This window comes from Electrophorus electricus, chromosome 10, assembly GCF_013358815.1.
Source record: "Electrophorus electricus isolate fEleEle1 chromosome 10, fEleEle1.pri, whole genome shotgun sequence".
In the NCBI taxonomy this organism is placed as follows: domain Eukaryota; kingdom Metazoa; phylum Chordata; class Actinopteri; order Gymnotiformes; family Gymnotidae; genus Electrophorus; species Electrophorus electricus.
The window spans coordinates 3,980,460-4,000,890 of NC_049544.1; the positions used below are offsets into that span (position 1 = coordinate 3,980,460).

Consider the following 20,431-nt stretch of genomic DNA (forward strand, 5'->3'; position numbering starts at 1 on the left):
TATTGGAGGCATAACCAGTTTTTATTTGAGTAGAACAGAGACTCTGGCCTGATGCACCTTGTCATGCCTGTTCACATTATCTGGCAGGTGTACATACTCTCAGGGCTGAAATCTAAGATCCATGTATTGCGGTGATTCTTCCAGTGTTGGATTTCACTTGGGTGTAGACATCGGCTGTGTTTGGCCAGATATTGGAAGCCACATCGTTCAGTTGTTATGTGAATGTGTTCAGTACTTGTCCTCGGGGACCTTAAATAAGCCTGTTTATTTTGCACCTTCAGTCATTTCTTTTTGCACTTATCTAAAAGGCAATACTCACAATTTGTGTATCTTGCTTTGTAACTTGCTGTCAGTACCTGGCTTTGACTGTAAATACAAACTAAATAAACTGACTAGAATGCTACTCATAAATGAAGGTGATTATACTTCCTGTTGGTGCTCTCTTGCAGTGACCTATTTGTTGGATTTATTTTTTTTTTCTTACTTCAAAAAGAAAGGCCCCATCCATTAAATATAGGGTTCACTAGTCAAATTTTATTTAGGGTGACTTTTGGTGACAACAGACATGCAGCAGTATTCAGTAGCATATGGAAACTATTGTTTTGAAATGTACAATTAACTATTTCCAAATATTTTTATGTATGAGTAATCTTAAAGAGGTTTCAAACACAGGATCCTTAGTATTTACTGTCATAAATGTCACAAATGCCTATAGAGATCATGGAGATATAATTATCTCATACAAGAGACTTATTTAATTCTTCATCATAAATTGCTATTATACACAGGATAAAAATCCTGTGCTAAAGCTGTAGAGTTTCACGTAGCACTCAGCCCACTCACTTCACAATACATGAGGCATGTATCAAACATACTTCGCTCAGATCCATAGTAACACATCAGGATCTCACTGGAAGCCACGACGCTTTGCGTAATCTAAAGGTTCTAGCAGTAATAAAAATATAAATTGCAAAATTGATTCTTCACCCCAACCCATGAGTCTCTATTACCGGTCTATATTACTGCTAGAACATTCTGCTCCTTCGCTCTCAGATACTTAACCACGTGAGTCAACATTACTGTAACAGCGCGAGTGATTTGCTGAAAGCCAGCGGAAATTTATGGTTACGTCCTTTTATTTACTCATCATGTGCAATGCACGTGTAATATAATTCTGCTTTTGAGATCCAGGAATCGCAGTTACTTTGAACAGCGCAGTTCATTGTTTGTGCGTGATTGAAGGATGACATCGCATTGGGTCATTTCGTGGCGAGCACATAATTCAGGACAATGACTTAGCAATATTGTGTCTGTTCAAAACGTGTGACAACGTCCTTGTTTCGCACAAAGCCCAGAGGAGTGACTACCGACAACACCATCTGAAGTCACCATGCCACAGTGTGGTTGAAGGGGGGGGGGCGCACTGAAGCGACCATGGCGGGGTGAAATTAAAAACAGACGGCCAAAGTACATGCCTAAGCTTGTGCGAGGTCTTTACTGAAAGCTGAGAAGAAGGGGAGGAGGAGAGAGCTTGTCCTATATTGGAGGAAAGGGGGAGGAGAGAGGTTGGGGGTAGGATGTGTGAGTGCACACTTGAGTTAACGAGGACTTTCACTTTTAGGCTCCGTGAGCTGATCGATGTTAGCATGCCGACGGGACAGGGTGAAGGGAGAGGAGCAGAGAGGGAAAGGCGCACGAAAGGAAGGGCAGCTTTTTGCACAGATGTTCTGACACTGTCCTAAAGAATTCGGAAAGTTCCAGAGGTTCTGAAACCGTGACTGGTAATCTGGTGACAGAGTTAGAGAGAGAGAGAAAGAGAGGTAAGATAGTGAAAGCAAAAAAGGACATAGCTTTTTAGTTTTTTAGTAAGACTGTTGTGTAATCTCTCATCGACGCTTTGTGGATGTATCGGGATTGTCAAATAACTTAATCAGACGGAGCGCCCGGGCGGGACGTCAATAAAGAAGCATGGGGAATAAAGACCACATCGGCCGGTAAAAGCATGTCACGAACAGGTAATGTAACCGCAAGGTGTTCTAATAAGGCATTTTGATGCGTGAAAAACCAGAGACCGATAAACGATACCTGGCTGATCAAATGTGCTGTTGAGATAATGTTTGAAAATACGTGCTCGATCCAGAAGGGCCAGCTGCGCAGTAAAACCAGACCTCTCTCTGTCTTTCAGTACTATTGCTTCTGTCAATATTCACTGTTCAAGGAAGCGGTTGTGATGATCTGAAGAAAGGAACTGTTAGCAATCTTCAGGCCACCATCAACAATGAAAAAAATAAAGGATTTGTGAGTTAATAAGACTAAATATAGTCGTTATTCTTTAAATATAATCTTACTGATTGATGAATTATGGTACAGATGAAATAACGTAGAGACGCGTGTCTTTTAACGTGTTACGTTTAAAGGAATTTCGGACTCGCATGTCTGCACGACGGATAACTAATGACCTGTTCATTCTGAACGTTCCTTGCAGCCTGAAGTGTTCCCCAGAAACTACCATGTGCATCATTATTTCAATGCCAGCACAGAGTGCCATGACTCGGTAAGAAAAGTTTCCAGTGAATTGTTGTGCTTTATTGTGTGTGTAATTGTGAGCGTATATGTATGTGTACGCTACAGGGCAGTGGTAGCTCAGTGGTTAAGGTACTTGTAATTGCAAGGTTGCTTGTTCAAGCCCCACAGCTGCCACTGTTGGCTCCCTGAGCAAGGCCTGTTATTCTCAGTCATAATTGTATTACCCTCTTTTTGGGTAAAAGCGTCAGCTAAATGCCCTAAATCTAAATGTGTCTGTCCAATATCCAATAATGCCAAAGCCATGTTGTACCCATTGTGTGTGTGTGTGTGTGTCTGTGTATAGTGCTGTGTGTTCAGTGCAGCTGTGATTCTCTCTCATTCTTGGATGCAACTCCTGCAGCACCTTGAAAGGATTCATGTCAAATACACATTCATCACTGAACTGAAGACTACCCTTGATGACATTTCAAGAGGGGTACCACTATTTCATGAATTATGTTATACATTTTATAGTGATAGAAATGCTGTTTCTTTTGTTTCTCTTTTGGATTAGATTGGCATGTTTATTTTTTACATTGCAGATAAATACTTTCATACTGATTTAGTTATATTGATCATTGTTTTCTTAATGATTGCACTCCCAACTCAAAACCATTCAAATTCATTTTAAATGAATTTGTGTTGATCTCTGCCCTGGGTTTTGAAAGTTTTTTCTAGTGTTCCTTGTCCTAAGTGACATGCATATCGTTTATTCAGTGATTCATGTCTGTGGCTATGTTTATTTTGAAGCAAAACTTATTTACACATGAATCATTTACTCAATGTTATACTACTAAGCGTTTATGGTTTACTAAAGATTTATGGCATAGCAGCAGACGCCATGTCTATTCCAGTGACAAGCTGTTAGTCTGTTCTACTCCCCTAGGCTGCTCTGTGCTGAATTACCATGACTCTGTATTGCCTGTAGTATTCCCTTCATCAATAAGCCAGTATTATCTTTGTGTACACAGAGCTTCCAGGAATCTCCCGATCCCTCTGTCTTCCCACATGTACACTCCTCCCCTGGAGCCCTGCTCACCTCCACGTCGGTGGTTCTCTCCAAATGGGTGGACCTGGACTGTCCAGTTGGCAAGCATGCATGTGTCTTACCCAGTCCAGACCCCCTTTACCCGGAGGAAGAGGAGGAACTCGAGGAAGAAGGGGGTGTCGCAGGCAGGACAGTCACAGAGGAGTTGTTGCACGGAAAGGAAGGAGAGAGAGGGAAAAGATGGATTACTGTCATCCCAACTAATGGGAACGCTGAGACGCATGCATTTCCAGGTCTCATCCTGTGTACGCTTTCTTCCTTAAAGATGGTGCTGGATGTGCTGGAGAGGGAACTCTGAGGAGGAAGAAAAATGGTCAACTTTCAGCCTGGATGTAATAGTGAAGGACCCTGGCTGGTAAGCGCTGGATTTTGGGGACTATAGCCAATTTAGGGGGGTGGTGCACAGTCCAGGATTCACTCTAAAGTTACCGGAACAGGCTGTAGTTCAGGAAGCAGCTGTGCCTGCTGCAGGTTGGATGGTGATGTGTCAGACCTGCAGTGTTTTTGGGGGGGTTTATTTAATCCAGAATCAGACTTAAAGATCTCAGAGTCACTGGATTAGATGAAACAAAGTCATGTGTAAAGCCGTCTGTTTTTTCCCCCATAGTTGTTAATTGGATGCAAAAGGATTACATTTTTATCAGCAAAATGTTGATCATTTTATATATTAAAAATTACTTAGGATTTTATTTTAATAAAGTTTCTTTTTTTAAAAAAAACAACATTAAAACCTGAGATAAAATAGCTATTCTGGTTGGGTTGTGCAGATGATCACAAATTTACAATCGACATTTTAAGGGGATAAAAATGCTCAAATAGTGACTTTTGATCATGTTTTTTTTTTTTCTTATAACGTTGTGGCTCCATGATAACTTGTACATTTTGTCAAAGCATTTCACCCACGCAAAAATGTCTTGCTCCTTGCAAATAAGAAAAATATTTGTAAACCAGTCAGTGCTGCTGCACAAGTTCTGACCACATTTCAGTGAAAGAGAAAGATACTGCCCAGGGCCTGTTTTATTTCAGGCTAACACTGACAGTGGGAAGAGGGAAGGCAAAAAGCTTAGACCGCTATCCTTCAACATAATGAAGTGTTTGATTTTTTTTTCATCCACATCTCTCATCACTTTAGGACTTTAGGAAAGCTATATGGAGTGTCTCAACGTAGATACACTACATGCTGCAGTTGTGTCCAATTGCACTCTTCATCCTCACGAGGACTGCACATGTCAGTCTAGTTTTTGAAGTTTTTGCTTTAAAAGCTGATCCAAATGCTACTCATTTGGTTTTCTTTTTTGAGACAATGGCTTTTCTCCAGAGTAAAAGCCCTTGTCTGGAAATAGTCACTGTCTATTGTCGTGCTCTACTGAATGGACCGATATGAACAATTATCACATGCTCACTCTATAATTTGTTTGTCTAATTTTATGTCATTTCTTTGCACTGATCATTTGTGCCCCTTCTGTGCCTTGGTTGTTTTAGTACTGTTGAATTATGTGCCTCAAGTGTCATGTAAGATGTCAGATGTGGACTTTGAAAAGTTTGAAACTCAGAATGTAGAACTAAAGGTGATAAGAAAGCAAAAATCAAAGCTCCCGTTTCACTTTGTCAGTAGTCTTCAGTATTAGCAATGGTATTGTCAGTTATAACACTATTATAAATGTTGTATTTTAACTAACAAACACAAAATCAGAACAGTTATAACACTTTTAAATACTGCATTTTAACTAACAAAAACAAAATCAGAAGATAACCTTTTACAGATGCAGTAAACATCTCTAGTAGTGTAGTCATGATAGCTTACATGGTTAGGCTAGTGCCCGAGATGGATTTGTATAGTATTTTAGGAATGGTTTTGCATTGTTAAAATGTTTACATGTCTTTAAATGTTAGCCTGGATGCTACCCATAATGAAACTTACTTATACTGTATTACCACAGTCAACCTGCAAATTAGAAGAACTGGATTATGTATGTCTTTTGTGCAGATTCTTCCATTGTTGTTTATGCTGTCATTGTTTAGTGAAATGTGTGCATATGTCAATGTGTAGAACATGTGTGTATATTTAATATGCACATTTTTCAAAACATTTTAGGAAACATCTCTTGATACTGAAAACCAGTTCCTAAGACTAAGCTTGCATTCACTATCTCAAGACTGGTATAACGGAGCTTTACACTTTTATTGTATTGTATTGGCAGATGTGCATACTGGCATGCCTGTTTCAGAATGTACTTGTGTAATTATAAAGAACTGTGGAATCTTTTTATTAAGTATAACCAACTATATAAACACCAAAGCTGCTCCTTGAGATGCAAACAATTTGAACTAAGCTACAGAGCAAACAACACAAATTCCATCTTAGTTGTGTCTAACTCCACCCTTGTCCTGTCACTTTACTGTCCACCTGTGCTCTGTTCTCTCTTAGGCAGGAACTGTTCATGTTTAGGTAGTGTTAAATCCATGATTAAGTATTAAGATGCTGGATCTGATTAGCCTCAGCAGCCACAGACACCATGAGAACCTGCCACCCACCACGTTGTGCCGAAACACTTCTGAAGATTGCTGTGACACTACTACTTTGGGACGTTGTTGAAAGTGTTTGGATATGTGTGTTTATATATACTGTGTTATCTTTGGTTACATGTTGTGAGAGGGACATACTGTCTCTCTGTGTGTGTGTGTGTGTGTGTGTGTGTGTGTGTGTGTGTGTGTGTGTGTGTGTGTGTGAGAAAGAGAGAGAGAAAGACATGTCACAGCTAGATAGGGATATGCATATGATGGTACAAACAACAAGAGTTTAACAGACTGCTATTGTTCACTCACTGCTTTCCTTATGCACTCTGCAAACCAGTAACGGATAAAGGCAAAACAAACCCACACACAACATACAGTATGAACACTATTCAAATATGCAACTAGAATATTATTCAACCAGTCGAAAAATGTCTTAAATTACCATATAATGCCTTTTATTCTATAACATCTTATGCTTGAATTGCATGTCCACAGACACAATCTGAAGCATTATTTAGCTCTGGAAACCTAAAAGGTGTGTGTGATGGAAACTGTCTAAATAAACCACCACTTTTAAATATTATTGTTTTCTCTAGTCTACAGTCAACTTATATTTCACAAGATTTCACAAGAGTTTTTCTGGCCAGACATTCTCAAATACACACATGCACAGGGACAAAAAAAACTGAGTTGGATTACAACAAATGCACGTTAGCTAAACATTAACATTTTTTAAATTTACATATGTCTATTCATGTTTATTACTGATGAAAATAATATATATTTCCAACCTCTCTTGAGTTTCAGATTTTCACCAAGGAACTAAGAACCTAGCCTAATCTGACAAATTCTGATTATTACCTATATTAACCCCCCAAAATTCCATCATCACATTAATTACATTGATTCTTCAAATATTTACCTTAGAAAACCGGGGGGTGGGGGGTGGGGGATAATACAACGATTTGAGATACACGCACCAAAGATGTTTGCTGAGAAACAGGCTTTGCAAACTTCTATAACCTGTATTCAAGCATATGTATGTCTTGAGTCTCTGACGAGCGCAGGGAAGACGTGCCCCAGAGCGGAGCACTGATCAAACGGCGCGTTTCTCCAGTGGTGAGCGTCGAAACCGAGCGACGGAACGCGCAGAAACAAACCTTTACACGCACCAAAACAAACCGTTACACTTTTAAGCAAGGCAAACCTGGATCTACCTGTTATAGATAAGGAGGACATTTTGACTTTTAAAAAACAGTTAATGAAAAAAGCAATAAAATCAATTTAACGCTGGGCTCGACATATCATTTGAAACACTTCGAAACATTAATTTTTCAAATTTAAATAGCTTTTCACAAGAAACACTACATCTACGCTAAATTGGCAGTTGTACACATGAGACTGTGACCTGATCGCATCACGTTAAGTGTAGAGAAGACACAGAATGAGTGATTACTTTATTGGGTACAGTTATCCTATTAATGTATCTATTAGACTTCCGCGAATTTACAGATATCTGAGGACTGGTATTGATATGAATAAACTGTTTGTCTTATCAGAAATGGCAAAAGTGGTTATATATTCAGATTAATCTGAGTTTGAATTAAGAGTTGTTACGTTGTACTTGCCCTTGGAATCTAAAGCGTATCTTATATTGACCAATATCCAACTGGCTGGAATTAAATAAAAAGGAGTAGGCTACTTTATTCAAACATTCTGACTGTAGACTATTAGTATTAAGACATTATTTATTGATACGTTAACCCATGGTCCTCGTTACAAAAATGTGATGCTTATCATTTCAAAACAAACGTTTTATTTCTGTTTTACTCTAAGGAAATTAATTACAATGCATTAACCGCTATCTTATTGTAGCCTATGTCAGTCACGCCGTCTGTTTAGGATAATAGACACAAAAATGTAACATTTTCTAAAATTAAATTGAATGTTTGGTACTAATTTAGGATTATTTACATTTTACATGATATTTAGATTTTACTTCAAATGATCTTATAAGTAGGGCCTTTAAACGTTAAAAGTGCTTCGCAAGACGTGAACGTAACCGGAAGTGTAACCAGCCACCTTCTTCAGCTGCTTTCAAAATGGCTGCGCCCGAAGAACACACGTTTCCACGTGAAGACGAAGTTGAGGAGATGGAGTCAGGTGGCAGTGATGAAGATGATATGGAGGAAGAAAGCCGAGATGGAGATGGAGATGGAGATGGAGATGGGGACAGTAAAGTTTACGTACCTGGTCTTCAGCCTCTTCAGCCAGGAGAGGAGCTGGAAATGGATCAGTCTGCATACCGCCTGTATCATCAGTGCCAAACAGGTTGCTCAGTCACTGATGAACGCACATGCATGTGAACATATTGATTAACGGCAGTGCCTATTTGGACGGAAAACGGTAGCTTATTAGTTTTACTTAGATAATGGAGGCGTAGCCTGGCTAGCTTTATCTATGTCCATATTGTTGTTTCTGTTCAGTTTCTTAGCACGATTTGAAATGAATGTAGCTAGCTAACTGGCAAGCGTTGGCTATTTGGGGACTTTGCTAACTAATAAACAGTTGCCTTACAGCTGTTCTCTTGGTGTTGTCAGTTACACGTCCAAAACAGACATACCTAGCTAGTTAGTTCAGGTAGCTAAAATTCAGAGACATCGAATGGAACACCTCACCTCACCACGTTTTGCTTATTGCATGCATCATAGTTCAGATCAGGCATTTTCACTGTATACACAGTTTTCAACACATAGAAGTAATAGGAAGATGGGCTAGAGTTAAAATTCATATCCTCAGTTAAGTAAGGACGGGACAGAGTTTGTTGTTATTAAGGTCAGAAAAAGTCCAAAACAGTAACATTCTAACAATGAATGTCCACTCCAGGTGCTCCTTGTCTGAGTTTTGATGTGTTGCGTGATGCTGAGGGAGAGGGCAGAGAGACATTTCCCCTGTCCATGCTCCTGTGTTCGGGTACCCAAGCAGATACAGCTCTCAGCAATAGGTAGGTTTGCTCCAGGCTCCAGTGAAGTGAAGTTTCATTAATGCATTATCATCATAATTCCTTTTTTTGTGTAATTACTAGTTGTATCTTTTATTCTTACACACAGCCATGGCCAACACTGTAGAAGCACAGTAACTTATCTGTTCATATATAGGCTCTGGCCCCAGTGAGGATCAAACCAAAACAAGAATTGCTCTCTCTCCATCCAGACTCATTGTCATGCGTATGCACAACCTCTATGGCACTAAGAAAAAGAACAAGGAGGAAGAGGAGGAGGAAGAGGAGGAGGAGAGCAGTGATGGAGAGAGTGACGAGGATGGTGAGGATGAAGAGAAGAAGCCACAGCTAGAGTTGGCCATGATGCCCCACTATGGTGGAATAAACAGAGTCAGAGTGAGTCTCTGGTTCTGACTCCACTTCTCTTGATTGTTGGTGAATTATTACTTCATATTGAACTGCACTATTGATTGGTTGATTGATTATTTTCTTAGTATTGTTCCTTAAAGATGTTTTGCCTTGCCTGTCCTCCATTTTTGAATTAGGTGACCCAGCGGGGCGAGCAGGCATTGGCTGCAGTCTGGTCAGAGAAAGGTCAGGTGGAGATTTTTGACCTTCGGCGCCAGTTGGATGCAGTTCACAGTTCTGCTGTCATGGCAGCGTTTGTAAAGCAGCGCAAAGAGGCCACGCCCCTGTTTAGTTTTGCAGGTCACATGTCAGAAGGCTTTGCCATTGACTGGTCTTCAAAAGTACCAGGTCAGTGATCACGGTGGACTTTCGCCAGCCCACAAATGTGTCAGCAGATGTTACACTCCTGGAGAAGAGGAAAATATTCACTTTCTTTTGTCTGTTCCATTGTGGTAACAAATGCTGTAATAATGTCACACTTTGTTCTTAAGGGCGTCTTGTAAGTGGAGACTGCAAGAAGAACATTCACGTCTGGGAGCCACGAGAGGGTGGAACTTCTTGGCAGGTTGACCAGCGGCCTTTTAGCTCTCACAGCAAGTCTGTGGAGGACCTCCAGTGGTCACCTACTGAAGCAACAGTAAGTTAGTAGTAGCAAGATTTCTGATTTATGTATTTTGTACCTACAGTATTTTATATTGGTGCATACAGAGATGAAGAGCAAAGCAGCAAGTTGTGGTAATGGATGGGTGTTTTATTCTAATACCCCCAGGTTTTTGCCTCTTGTTCAGTGGATCAGTCTGTTCGCATTTGGGATATCAGGGCTCCTCCAAACTCTATGCTTTCAGCCAATGAGGCTCACTCAACAGATGTCAATGTCATCAGCTGGAATCGGACCGAACCATTTTTGCTGTCTGGAGGGGATGATGGCCTTCTGAAGGTGTGGGATTTGAGGCAGTTCCAGGTGAGCATTTTCTTCTGAAGAGTTGCATTAAGTAGACCCACAGAACTAATTGGCCACCATTTCCTTTTTATAGAGGTAAGTACTTACAAAACAAAACCCTGAAGAAACTTGCTTTGTATTGATGTGACATCAAAGGTCTACCTACAGTAGAACTCCTCAAATACGCAATCATGTTTTGCTTCCTTTGCTTCACATTGCTATCTCCCTTCTGCTTTCATTTAAATTAAATAAAAAATGTATCTGAATCTCTCTCCTTATATTTTGGATTTTCAACACCTGTTGGCTTCGTCATCTTTCTCAGTCTGGACGTGCCGTGGCCAGTTTCAAACAGCACAGTGCACCTGTGACGTCAGTAGAGTGGAACCCAGTCGACTCCAGCGTGTTCGCTGCCTCAGGAGCAGATGACGTCATTAGCCAGTGGGATTTGTCAGTGGAGTCATGTGATGTGGGTGAGAGGGCTGGCAGCTTAAAGGACCTCCCACCACAGCTGCTCTTCCTGCACCAGGGCCAATCAGAAGTTAAGGAACTCCATTGGCACCCACAGATCCCTGGAACCCTTATCTCCACAGCTCTGTCAGGATTCAATGTATTCAGAACTATCTCTGTGTAAAAGAATTTTTACTTTTTACAATGGTAGAAATACACTTGATATTGCACTTTATGCATCATTATCATGACAGCCATTGACTCATCAGGGTTCTTGTTCCACTAATCATTATGCTTGTGACTGGGTGTTACTCTTTAGCACTCATTAATGGCAACACATGGGTGATTGCTAACTGAAATCTGTGCTGTGGCATGTGTTGAATATCCGTACATAATCTGGCACAGAGATTATCAAAGTTTGGTAGCTGCTTGAGGCCTTAATTTGAGGTTAACTCCACCAAGAGTGTGCATAAGCATATATCAGCCAATGGGGAAAAAAGTGCTAAACTAATTTTCATTTCTGAATAGTTTTTACTTTACAGTATATGTGGTCATATTTCTTGTTAATATTTCCAAAACCTAATATTGAGTATTCATTTCAATCTCTTTGAATGCTTAGGTTTTAACTGTCTTGCATCACATCTGTTTTGACACCAAATATGTGAATAACTAGTAATAACTGAAGTAAAATATGTATTGCTTTTGTCAACACTTTTGCAAGGCCTCATTTCTGCAGTAATTTTCCCTTTTATGGGGCAAGTTAAGTGGTGCTTCATACCTCTTCAGTACAGCACAGTTTAGGTACTTAAGTTTCATAAGTTATACATTTTGAAAAATTACATGCTTTTATCCAAAGCGACTTACAATTATGACTGAGTACAACTTGAACAATTGAGGGTTAAGGGCCTTGCTCAGGCGCCCAACAGTGGCAACTTGGCAGTGGTGGGGCTTGAACCAGCAACCTTCCAATTACAAATCAAGTACCTTAACCACTGATTTAGCACTGCCCTCTTAATATTGATGCCAGTCATCTGTAGCACCAGATAGCTGTGAGCTTTGCAAATTTCTTTAAATTAATTTATTCAGATAATGTAGAAAAACTCCTTATTCTCCTTGGTGGTAATGCAGAGTGAAAATGTATTAAAATTAAACTGACATATGCAACCTGATGTAAGAAACCTGACCTGGACCTTAGTGAATAATACAGACTCAGTAATAAAGTAAAAATAGCCTTTTATTTCTGTGTGCAAAATTAGAAATGCTGCCCTCCCACAATTACTATCGCCACCATCACTAAAGCAGCCCGAGACCTGTGTAGTTTCATGGTTCATTAGGTCAGTATGCTTTATGCTTGGAATTGTATATATACTTTCATTTTAACTATCATTTGTCTTCTTTAAGCTACAGGTTTTCCTTCTTGCTGTTGTGTGGACTTGTAAGTGCTCGCTCTTTCCATTATTACAACTTTGCCGTTTGCAAATTGCTGTTCTTTGACATAAGGGGAGAGATGATTACTTGTTTATTTTCACTCTTGACACTGTTCTGGAGGAAGAATGGAAAAGATTGGCTTGAGTATGTCTGGGGTAGATTCTCTAATGAATTTAGGGGCTCGAGGTGCCACGTTTAAGTATGCTGCCTTTATGTGTATTGTCAACCAGGTAAAAGGTTTAGGTTGGTTCTAACTTTCTGTAGTTAGATCATCCATTACATGGACAAAGAAGAAAAGAGATGGGTTGAACCATACTCGAATAGAATCATAACAAAACCTTTGAAGAAAACAGCAGTGCGAAATACCACATTGGTAGAAAGTAAAGAAATCATTTATTATCTTGCAGATGTCTATACCAAGAAAATAATGTCAAGAACAACAGCATTGGTTTCCCACACTGCAGATGTGTGGTTAAGAGCTTACATTATAGCAGAACAGCTTCAACACAGCTTGGTTACTTTATTATATTTCTGGCTACACTAATTGTTACATAAAATTAATTCACAGATTGATTGTCAGTGGCTGTGAATTACCAGATTTTTGCAGTTTGTCATAGTTTTTGCATATGAAAGCTGATAAGTGCAGTGTTAATTTTGGTCTATTATGTAATTTGTTTGGCCATTAACAGCATACAAAGTTATGATCTAGAACTCACAGATAGGCTCTGTTTGGCTTTAAAGAATGATTTAGAAGTATAAGGTGCTTATAGGTTAATAGTTCATTATGAAAAAAAGATGACAGTTAAATGAAGCTTCAGAAAACAGTTTGTTGCAATTTCTTTTTGTTAAGACTTAACCCTTTTTTGTCCTCTCATATTGTAATGTCAGTGTTCTTTCGCTCTTTGCAGTCTGACTGAACTCCATCAATTACCATCCTTTTGCTCCTGGCAAATTCTCCTGGCTGAATTCCTCCAATCTCACTCCACAATAATGAGGCAGATACATGGGTTTTACTCTGGTATGCCTTTTTAACATGAAAGAGCTACCCAAATATACAAGCCTCTTTTACATTTAGGACTTGTGGCATGTAGCCAAATAATGAGCTAAATAACTAAGATACGAGTTTAACATTGTACTAAATTTCTGTGGTTGAAGTATTCCAGCAATGTAGTTTGCTACCTTTGTTTTTTAAACTTACCAAAGAGTTTAAAGAAATTGGAAGGTTTGTATCTATTGTATTTGCCTATAGTCTTTCACCTTATTTTGATGAGTAGTTACTGTGAGTCATACAAAGGGCAATGGCTTACTGTTAATACCAAGAAAGGCCTCATTAATGGCTCATTTCCTTGAAAGTAGCTGGGAGGTTAGCTAACAGAATACATCCCAGCACACGGATATTTTTCATATGTTTTCCATGCATACAATACAGCATGTGCCATGGATCATCTAACTTTTTTAGTACAATTGCTTGATTAATGGCAGCCCATATCTGTGTTAAGTCAAAAATATTTCATAATGTATATTTGCACTTATTGTACCTTAAGCTTCAGTAACAGCAGATACCCCATGGTGCTTCAGATTACACCAATGTGTATGAAAGCACTAGGGAAAAAAGCACTCTAAGAAGCTGTGTCGATCATAGTAAACTGAAGACATGTAAAAGAAAAAAAAACATCTAGGCAAGACATTCACCCAATGTTTTTTCCACCCATTGTTTTGTCACTCCCACAGGAACGCCCAAACTTCCACCATAGCCTAGCCAGAGCATTCAAGTAAAAACTACACAGATCATGTAGCATACCTAGTTAAGACCCACACTCAACTTCTGTTATTTAAACCTTTTCTATGTGATTTAAAAACTTTTTAAGCAAACCAAAGCACTAGCAAATCTGTTTTTAACTTAGAAGCAAAGCATTTGCTAATACTTTATAAACTTAAGTTTGCTCATGTTTTTTTTTTTAAGTAAAACTAATTACTTTTACAATTATAGTTGATTGAAAGTAAGTGTCCCTTATAATTCAGCCAGAGGCTAGTATAATGTTTTGCTTCATGCTGAGACATTAAAGAGGACAGAGCATTTTGGATTTTTTCTTGCCTCTTTATATTACTGTCTGTATTGCAAATGCATTAGAAATAGTATTCAGAGGTAAAAAAATATGTATATATCAATGTGTTTCTTTAAAAAGAAATCAGTGAACAGATTTAATGTTTTTGAGCCAAACCCTTTTACTGCATTTATGCAATGCTGCCCTGTCTCAACTATTTACTACATTAATGAGATGATTTATTTACAGTAAATTTACTCACAAGGCTACAACAGATGCCATGGCTACATTTCCACAGGCTTCAAAATTCCCATATAATGAGCTTTGAAACTTCAACATTCCCAGTTTAATAATGTTTTAAGATATTGAACCTGAAATAGCTGCTTATCAAGGATTTAAAATATTAAATATAAAATGTATTCTGAGTCACACTAAAAGAGGTACTAAGAATGTTTTGTCATTTCCACAAAGTACTACAATTCTTTCTGATGATGAAACATTAGCCTTGATAAGAAACTTTCATTCATATACCACTTTGCACCACTGGTTAATTACTTTAGAACTTACAGCTTTGAAACTATCTGCGAACTTCTGAAGCTCTTTGTGTGTCTTAATGTATTATTAACCTAGTAATTACAGTGTCCAGTTTTTCCTCTTGATTATATATATTTTTTAGCTTTGGTTATGTTTCCCCTTTATATGTTTATAGAATGATGATTAGAAAAGCATTGTGCACATACTTTTCTCAGCTTGCCCTTCACACACTCAACATCATCCATCTAAAGGCCAATCTCTTCATCAGATTCGTCCTCAAATGTATACCCCTGATCTCCAGCAACGTGCTCTTCCTCGGAACCAGATTCTGCCAGATGGTCCTCCTCCCTCCTCCTGTCCAGTGGGGAGACACCTTCATATTCGGAGCTCTCTGAAGAGGAAGGGCTCGGACTGTTGCCTGCCTGGTGATTGGCTGACTCTGGTCTCACTGCCTCCTTCTTTGCAAATTCCTCACTGCTCACATGCACGCCTTCCGCTGGACCCATGCAAATCTTCTCATGCTCCACCTCTAACCCATGAGCTATGTACTGCCGGCCAACAATTTCCTCTTTTTTATCGCTGAATCGCACTTTGGGCCTGAACCCTTTGGACCTGACTCCGTTTACCTCGTTTAGATGCTCCTCCCCTCGGCCTAGACTCTCCGTCCTCGTCTCGTTTGCAAAGCCCACTGGCGACGCCCTTCCGTCTGCAGGGCTGAACACCTCTTCGTCGCCTACCGTACCCCCTGCCCACTCACAGCCCAGTCCCAGTCCATCCATCACTCCCAGCACATCTCCCATAATGGAAGGCCCCAAGTCTAGGTCCAGGTCGAAGGACGAGACAGACTCCGAGTGCCTAAGTTCCGGAAGTGTCTCATCAGGAGCCCTGCGGTCGTCATCCCAGTTCTGCCTTGTCTCTGTGGGCTCACTGGTGACTGCCACTGGGCTTTGGACTGACTTAAAAGACTCTGTGTTGGAGGGGCCATGACTGGACAAGAAGGAGGTGTCTCCGAAGGCATCTCCACCACGCCCGATGTGCATGGTATGACGGAAGTCACCCAGCGGCGCCGAGATCATTGTGGGATCCAGGCGCTGAGCCCGGCCCGACTTGTGCAGAGGCATTGGAGCTGAATAAGAAAAAGGAACGAAAGTTTCAAAGTATTACGCCTCCACCAGTTTAGATCATACAGCCTTATCAACAGCAAGACACCACCATAGGACAGTAAAACAGACATGAACATTCTGATGTGAAAATTCTGAAGAAAGACAAGATGGACAGATTAAATGAGCTACTGATTGTCGTCTAGCTGCTGTTGTTATTGACTGCTGTCTCTTGGAAGGAAGTTCTGTATGCTTACAATAACTCAGATGATGTTACAGTAACTCAGTTTTCTGACTTGAATTACTGTGGCTTCTGGATTTGGTCCTGCATGTTTTAGGATTTTACCCTCTCGTATTATACCTGTGCAAACGCACAAAGGCCTTTATAATTAGATAAGTTAAACCTGTTGGGATAGATTACAGATGATGCAAAAGAAAGTACATTCTCAGAGTTAGAACTCACAATAATTATTCTAATGGTATCTCTTGATTTGATATACCAGACATTAACATCTGGCCAGGCTAATGCAGTGCAGATGCTCATAAACGCCTGAGCACTTTGAGAAAGAGCTGTCTGAGAGGTAATGCCTAAACCATGCTCAGACTTGCAAGTGAGACACTTGTAATGCAAACACATATTTTTGGATTCTTGCCTTGAGCAAGCAGGCAGATATGCATTCACACAGTTCTTAAATGGAAATTATGAAATTGCCCAGTGATAAGGGAGCTACTAAGAAATATGTAGTTCATGAATCTGCCACATACTCTCTGCTGGAAGCAATTACTAGACAATGTCCAATGTGAAATATCAGTGTATGATTTTGGTTTATTGCTATTTGAATATGCGCTTTTTATACAGTTTTCCTGAATCGTTGCACCTTTAATTTACTAATTATATCTAAAAAGACATTTTATTAATATAAAACTCACACAAGTCTAGTTAAATTCGGTAGAATGTAACAAGATCAAACTACGTTCTTGGATAGGAAAAACAAAACAAAAAAACTACTAAATACGGTTTTACGATATAGACAAAATGCATACTTGCGATTATTTTTGTTGCATTGTCTTACGTTACTGAAACCATATGACATATGTAAATATCTGCATTAGCCTATTTGAAACACAACAGCCCATGTCAGGAATGTGTGTATGAACGTTCCAGCACATGTTAAAAACTTATTAGGAGCGTGTGTGCAGTTTGCGATCCTTTGCGATATTGCAGGCAGATACAATCAATGTCATAACGGGTAACGTATTCATTTAAAATTTTGATTAACGATATATTACGCAGTCTTGCTTGGAACTGTACAACTCCCGTGAATGTGAGCTTGGTTAATTAAATCCAGTGTGGGTTTACATCTGGAATACTGAACTTCAATAGAATCAGACTCAGATTTGTCGACTTTGTAAATGTTTTCTTTAGAGTGGTAAAACCCCAGTCTTATTCGCGGTGGTAAGTGTTTTCCGATACAAAGCTACGCTGATTCTTTAAGTACTGTGGTGTTACTTAGTCTACATGTTTTACTAAAATTCTGCGTTTTCTTAAACGCATGGGTGTAATCGCCATTTTTGTTACCTGGATGACGAGTCAACAAACAGCCACAGCTGGAGAGAGTCAGAACTGCCGCGTCTCCCAATTCGGCTAGTTTTCACAGAATAAAATAGATACTTTTGTTGTAGCTCATTACCCTCTAGGCTACATATGTGACACCGAACCTGCCTATTAGTCTTCAAACTATATAGGCTAGTTAGTTAATGTACGGTTGCGAAAGTTAATTTGAAGTTCCGCCACTCTTCAAGAAAAAGAACATTTTTCGTACCGTATTATTCTCCTTAACTCTGTCTAGTGCAAACCGGCGCTGAAAAGAGTGGGGCCATTTCTATTATTAAATTTGGGAAAGAAATTAAAGTGAGAGAAAGGGGCAATCGGAAAAGTGTTGCGCCCCCCCGGGAGTTTTCTGAAGTTACCAATTCATAGCCTACTTTATAGCTGATAAGAGGGGATAAATACTTACTTCGAGGAATGTGTACTTCTTAATCTAGTTCGTTCTCGATGTATTGCTTTATGTTCGGGATCTTCTTTTATACAGGTTAATTCGTCTATCGTAGCTTTTTTTTCCCTCAGAATTTCTTGGTGTCGCTGTTTGTCTGATATTTTTTTTCCCTTTGGGATGGGCAAGGAAGTGACGCGACTTTCATTAGCGAGCGCTGTGCAATTGAACAAGATGAAAAAAGCCAGAAATTCAAGTACAGCTGCTTTTCCCCCGCCGCTTAGCGTTCAGTGTAGTACTCTGTACATCTATTTCCGTTATCTCTCCTTCTACCCCGGTCTTTGGAGTTATCGCATTTTGTACAGGCTACATCTGTAATAGCTTTGAGACGGTGTGAATTGTTACCTAATTTCTGAACAACTGAATAACAATGCGCTTTTGTCTTGTCTACCATGGGTGCAGTTGCCTACAGAAGTTACACTTACTGCCTAAACACTTTTTGGAATCTGGCCTGTCAACATTACATTCATAACCTAGTCTATTAGATCATGTTAAGTGTGCGGGACATTCCCTGTTTTTATTTCAGTATAATCAAATTCTGCCTTAAAATTCTAATAAGATATATCTGATTTTTTTTGCATTAGATCACTTCCTTTTTATAAACTGACTCAGTTTGACTGTAATTCTAGCAGTTTCCAGGACACAATAGCCAAAGGCTGGAAGTATGAATCACACACAATAACCAAAAAATATTTGTAAGGAATTGAGAAAGATATTTTTGTAATGCATTGTAAGGAATGCAATAGGAAGATAATTATTTACATGGATCATTATTTTGTTGAGACCCAGTGAAAGCTTTCCAGTTCTTACAATGAGAACACAGTAAAGGCTACTCAATGTATGGTTGGGGATTCTAACAAAATTATAATGATTTGAACATTTTAATACTGTGATATTAGCAATTTGTGAGGTGTAAATTTCAGTAGTGAAATGGCAATTGCTTTATCGGTACGTCTAATTGTGTTGTTTGGCAGTTTGCTGAGGCATTTCTGGTAGAACAACACAAAATAGATAAAGATAAAAAAACCACAAAATAGCTGGAGAGAGAGATCTGGGCTTAGAACTGAGTCTTGAGTTTGAGTGAAGCCACATTTCCTGGACATCCCGCTGCTCAAGAGCTACACAGGAAAAGGAGACTAAAAAACAGAGGAGGAATTCCCACGAGAGCCTGATGACTTCACTCCCCATGCGACTTCTTCTGCCCATGAAAGAAGAAGGGGGCTGCAATACTGTTATGGCCTCTTTTATACACTTTTTAGTTTGTCTGCTTTATATTCTACTCGTTCTGAATATGCACTTTTTGGTTATAGTGTAAACTGTTAGCTTTATTTTACAATTATTTTCATATTACAAACCAATATGAAGGCCAAGTAAATATTTAAAGAAGCAAGATAAGGTGTTGTTGGAAAAGAATATTCAATAATCAATAATTATTACATAATAATAAATCAACTGTGCATTACTAAATTTCTACCTTGTTTTATCATTAAAGAGAACAATGAAAGAAAATGAAAGAAAAAAACATATAACCTCAAGAACAGCAAATGACCTAGCAGACCATGGAAAATCTTTTAAAACATTTAACAGCAGTTCTTTAAAACAGGAACACACTTCTCTAGAACACAGGAGTGCAGCACACTAAGCAAAGATCTTAAGAAGGCACCTCAGGAGCTGAAGAGCAAAATGCGTATACTAAAGGAAACATTCAGTCTGCTAAAATCTGGCACAGTTTCTAGGATGACACTAACATTCGTCAGATTGCTGAAAACCAGAAACTGCAGGTTTTAAAATGGGGATTGATTATAATCTACTAAGTCTGTGACATGTGCAGGGAGTGTAGCTCTGGCCTGTGTGTGCCTGTAACCATAACTGACTTAAAGCTCTTTACTGATAATGCAGACTTCTGATGTCTATGGAAAACTGTCTTTCTTCTTTAATATAACCAAGGCCTGAAATCATTTCAAACAATGACCAAAAACTGGCCATCTAGCCAACTAAAGGAGGTTTTTCCAATCCCCCCCCTTTTTTTTCCAATATTACTTTCCAAATACATTTATTGCTCACTGTGGTATACCACATATGGGATATGGAATATGTATCTTCATTTTCCACAAATACTTAAATACACCAAATGCCTCTTCTGTTTTCCTGACACAAACTGTTCAGCACTATGAAATGGGTGAAAGAAGTTTATTTAACTACACCATATCAAAAGTGCTCTCAAAATGTGAATTGCTTTCTTGCTGGCAACTTTCAAACTCAGAATCATGTGTCTTCTAAATGTTGTGACATTTTTCCTTCCTCTACCTTATATGTAAGCATCTTTAGATATGAGATCCTTGTT

The 20,431-nt window shown here is 39.2% G+C and overlaps 3 protein-coding genes across 4 annotated transcripts; 2 read left to right on the forward strand and 1 right to left on the reverse strand.

The window, feature by feature from the left end:
- The first annotated feature begins 1,302 nt into the window (after window positions 1-1,302).
- zgc:174888 (uncharacterized protein LOC558116 homolog) lies at window positions 1,303-6,713 on the forward strand. Of its 2 annotated transcripts, none has more exons than XM_026999222.2 (5): window positions 1,303-2,015; window positions 2,186-2,298; window positions 2,486-2,554; window positions 2,927-3,001; window positions 3,537-6,713. In XM_026999222.2, exons 1-5 carry the CDS (start codon window positions 2,003-2,005, stop codon window positions 3,909-3,911), a joined length of 645 nt encoding a protein of 214 aa, XP_026855023.2. In that variant the 5' UTR covers window positions 1,303-2,002; the 3' UTR covers window positions 3,912-6,713. The 2 variants fall into 2 exon arrangements, with proteins under 2 accessions (XP_026855023.2, XP_026855022.2); XM_026999221.2 differs by having other exon boundaries at window positions 1,307-2,015; window positions 2,870-3,001.
- Window positions 6,714-8,226: 1,513 nt separating this feature from the next.
- grwd1 (glutamate-rich WD repeat containing 1) lies at window positions 8,227-11,635 on the forward strand. Its single transcript, XM_026999219.2, has 7 exons — window positions 8,227-8,461; window positions 9,017-9,134; window positions 9,344-9,527; window positions 9,677-9,887; window positions 10,031-10,176; window positions 10,309-10,500; window positions 10,802-11,635. The coding sequence occupies exons 1-7, from the start codon at window positions 8,233-8,235 to the stop codon at window positions 11,108-11,110; spliced, it is 1,389 nt and encodes a 462-aa protein (XP_026855020.2). The 5' UTR covers window positions 8,227-8,232; the 3' UTR covers window positions 11,111-11,635.
- A 1,093-nt stretch (window positions 11,636-12,728) lies between these two features.
- Window positions 12,729-18,201, reverse strand: cdc42ep5 (CDC42 effector protein (Rho GTPase binding) 5). Its single transcript, XM_026999220.2, has 2 exons — window positions 18,052-18,201; window positions 12,729-16,059 (listed from the first exon to the last, which is right to left on the reverse strand). Exon 2 carries the CDS (start codon window positions 16,052-16,054, stop codon window positions 15,179-15,181), a length of 876 nt encoding a protein of 291 aa, XP_026855021.2. The 5' UTR covers window positions 16,055-16,059; window positions 18,052-18,201; the 3' UTR covers window positions 12,729-15,178.
- Window positions 18,202-20,431: the final 2,230 nt, after the last annotated feature.

What these genes read in the sequence shown, in the direction of transcription:
- zgc:174888 (XM_026999221.2), top strand. An exon ending in GCACAGAGTGCCATGACTCG is followed by an intron (nt 2,555 to 2,869) that starts GTAAGAAAAGTT and finishes GTCTGTGTATAG; the next exon opens with TGCTGTGTGTTCAGTGCAGC. An exon ending in TTGATGACATTTCAAGAGGG is followed by an intron (nt 3,002 to 3,536) that starts GTACCACTATTT and finishes TTGTGTACACAG; the next exon opens with AGCTTCCAGGAATCTCCCGA.
- grwd1 (XM_026999219.2), top strand. Translation starts at nt 8,233, where the DNA reads ATGGCTGCGCCCGAAGAACACACGTTTCCACGTGAAGACGAAGTTGAG. An exon ending in GATACAGCTCTCAGCAATAG is followed by an intron (nt 9,135 to 9,343) that starts GTAGGTTTGCTC and finishes CTCTCCATCCAG; the next exon opens with ACTCATTGTCATGCGTATGC. An exon ending in GTGGAATAAACAGAGTCAGA is followed by an intron (nt 9,528 to 9,676) that starts GTGAGTCTCTGG and finishes TTTTTGAATTAG; the next exon opens with GTGACCCAGCGGGGCGAGCA.
- cdc42ep5 (XM_026999220.2), bottom strand. Translation starts at nt 16,054, where the DNA reads ATGCCTCTGCACAAGTCGGGCCGGGCTCAGCGCCTGGATCCCACAATG.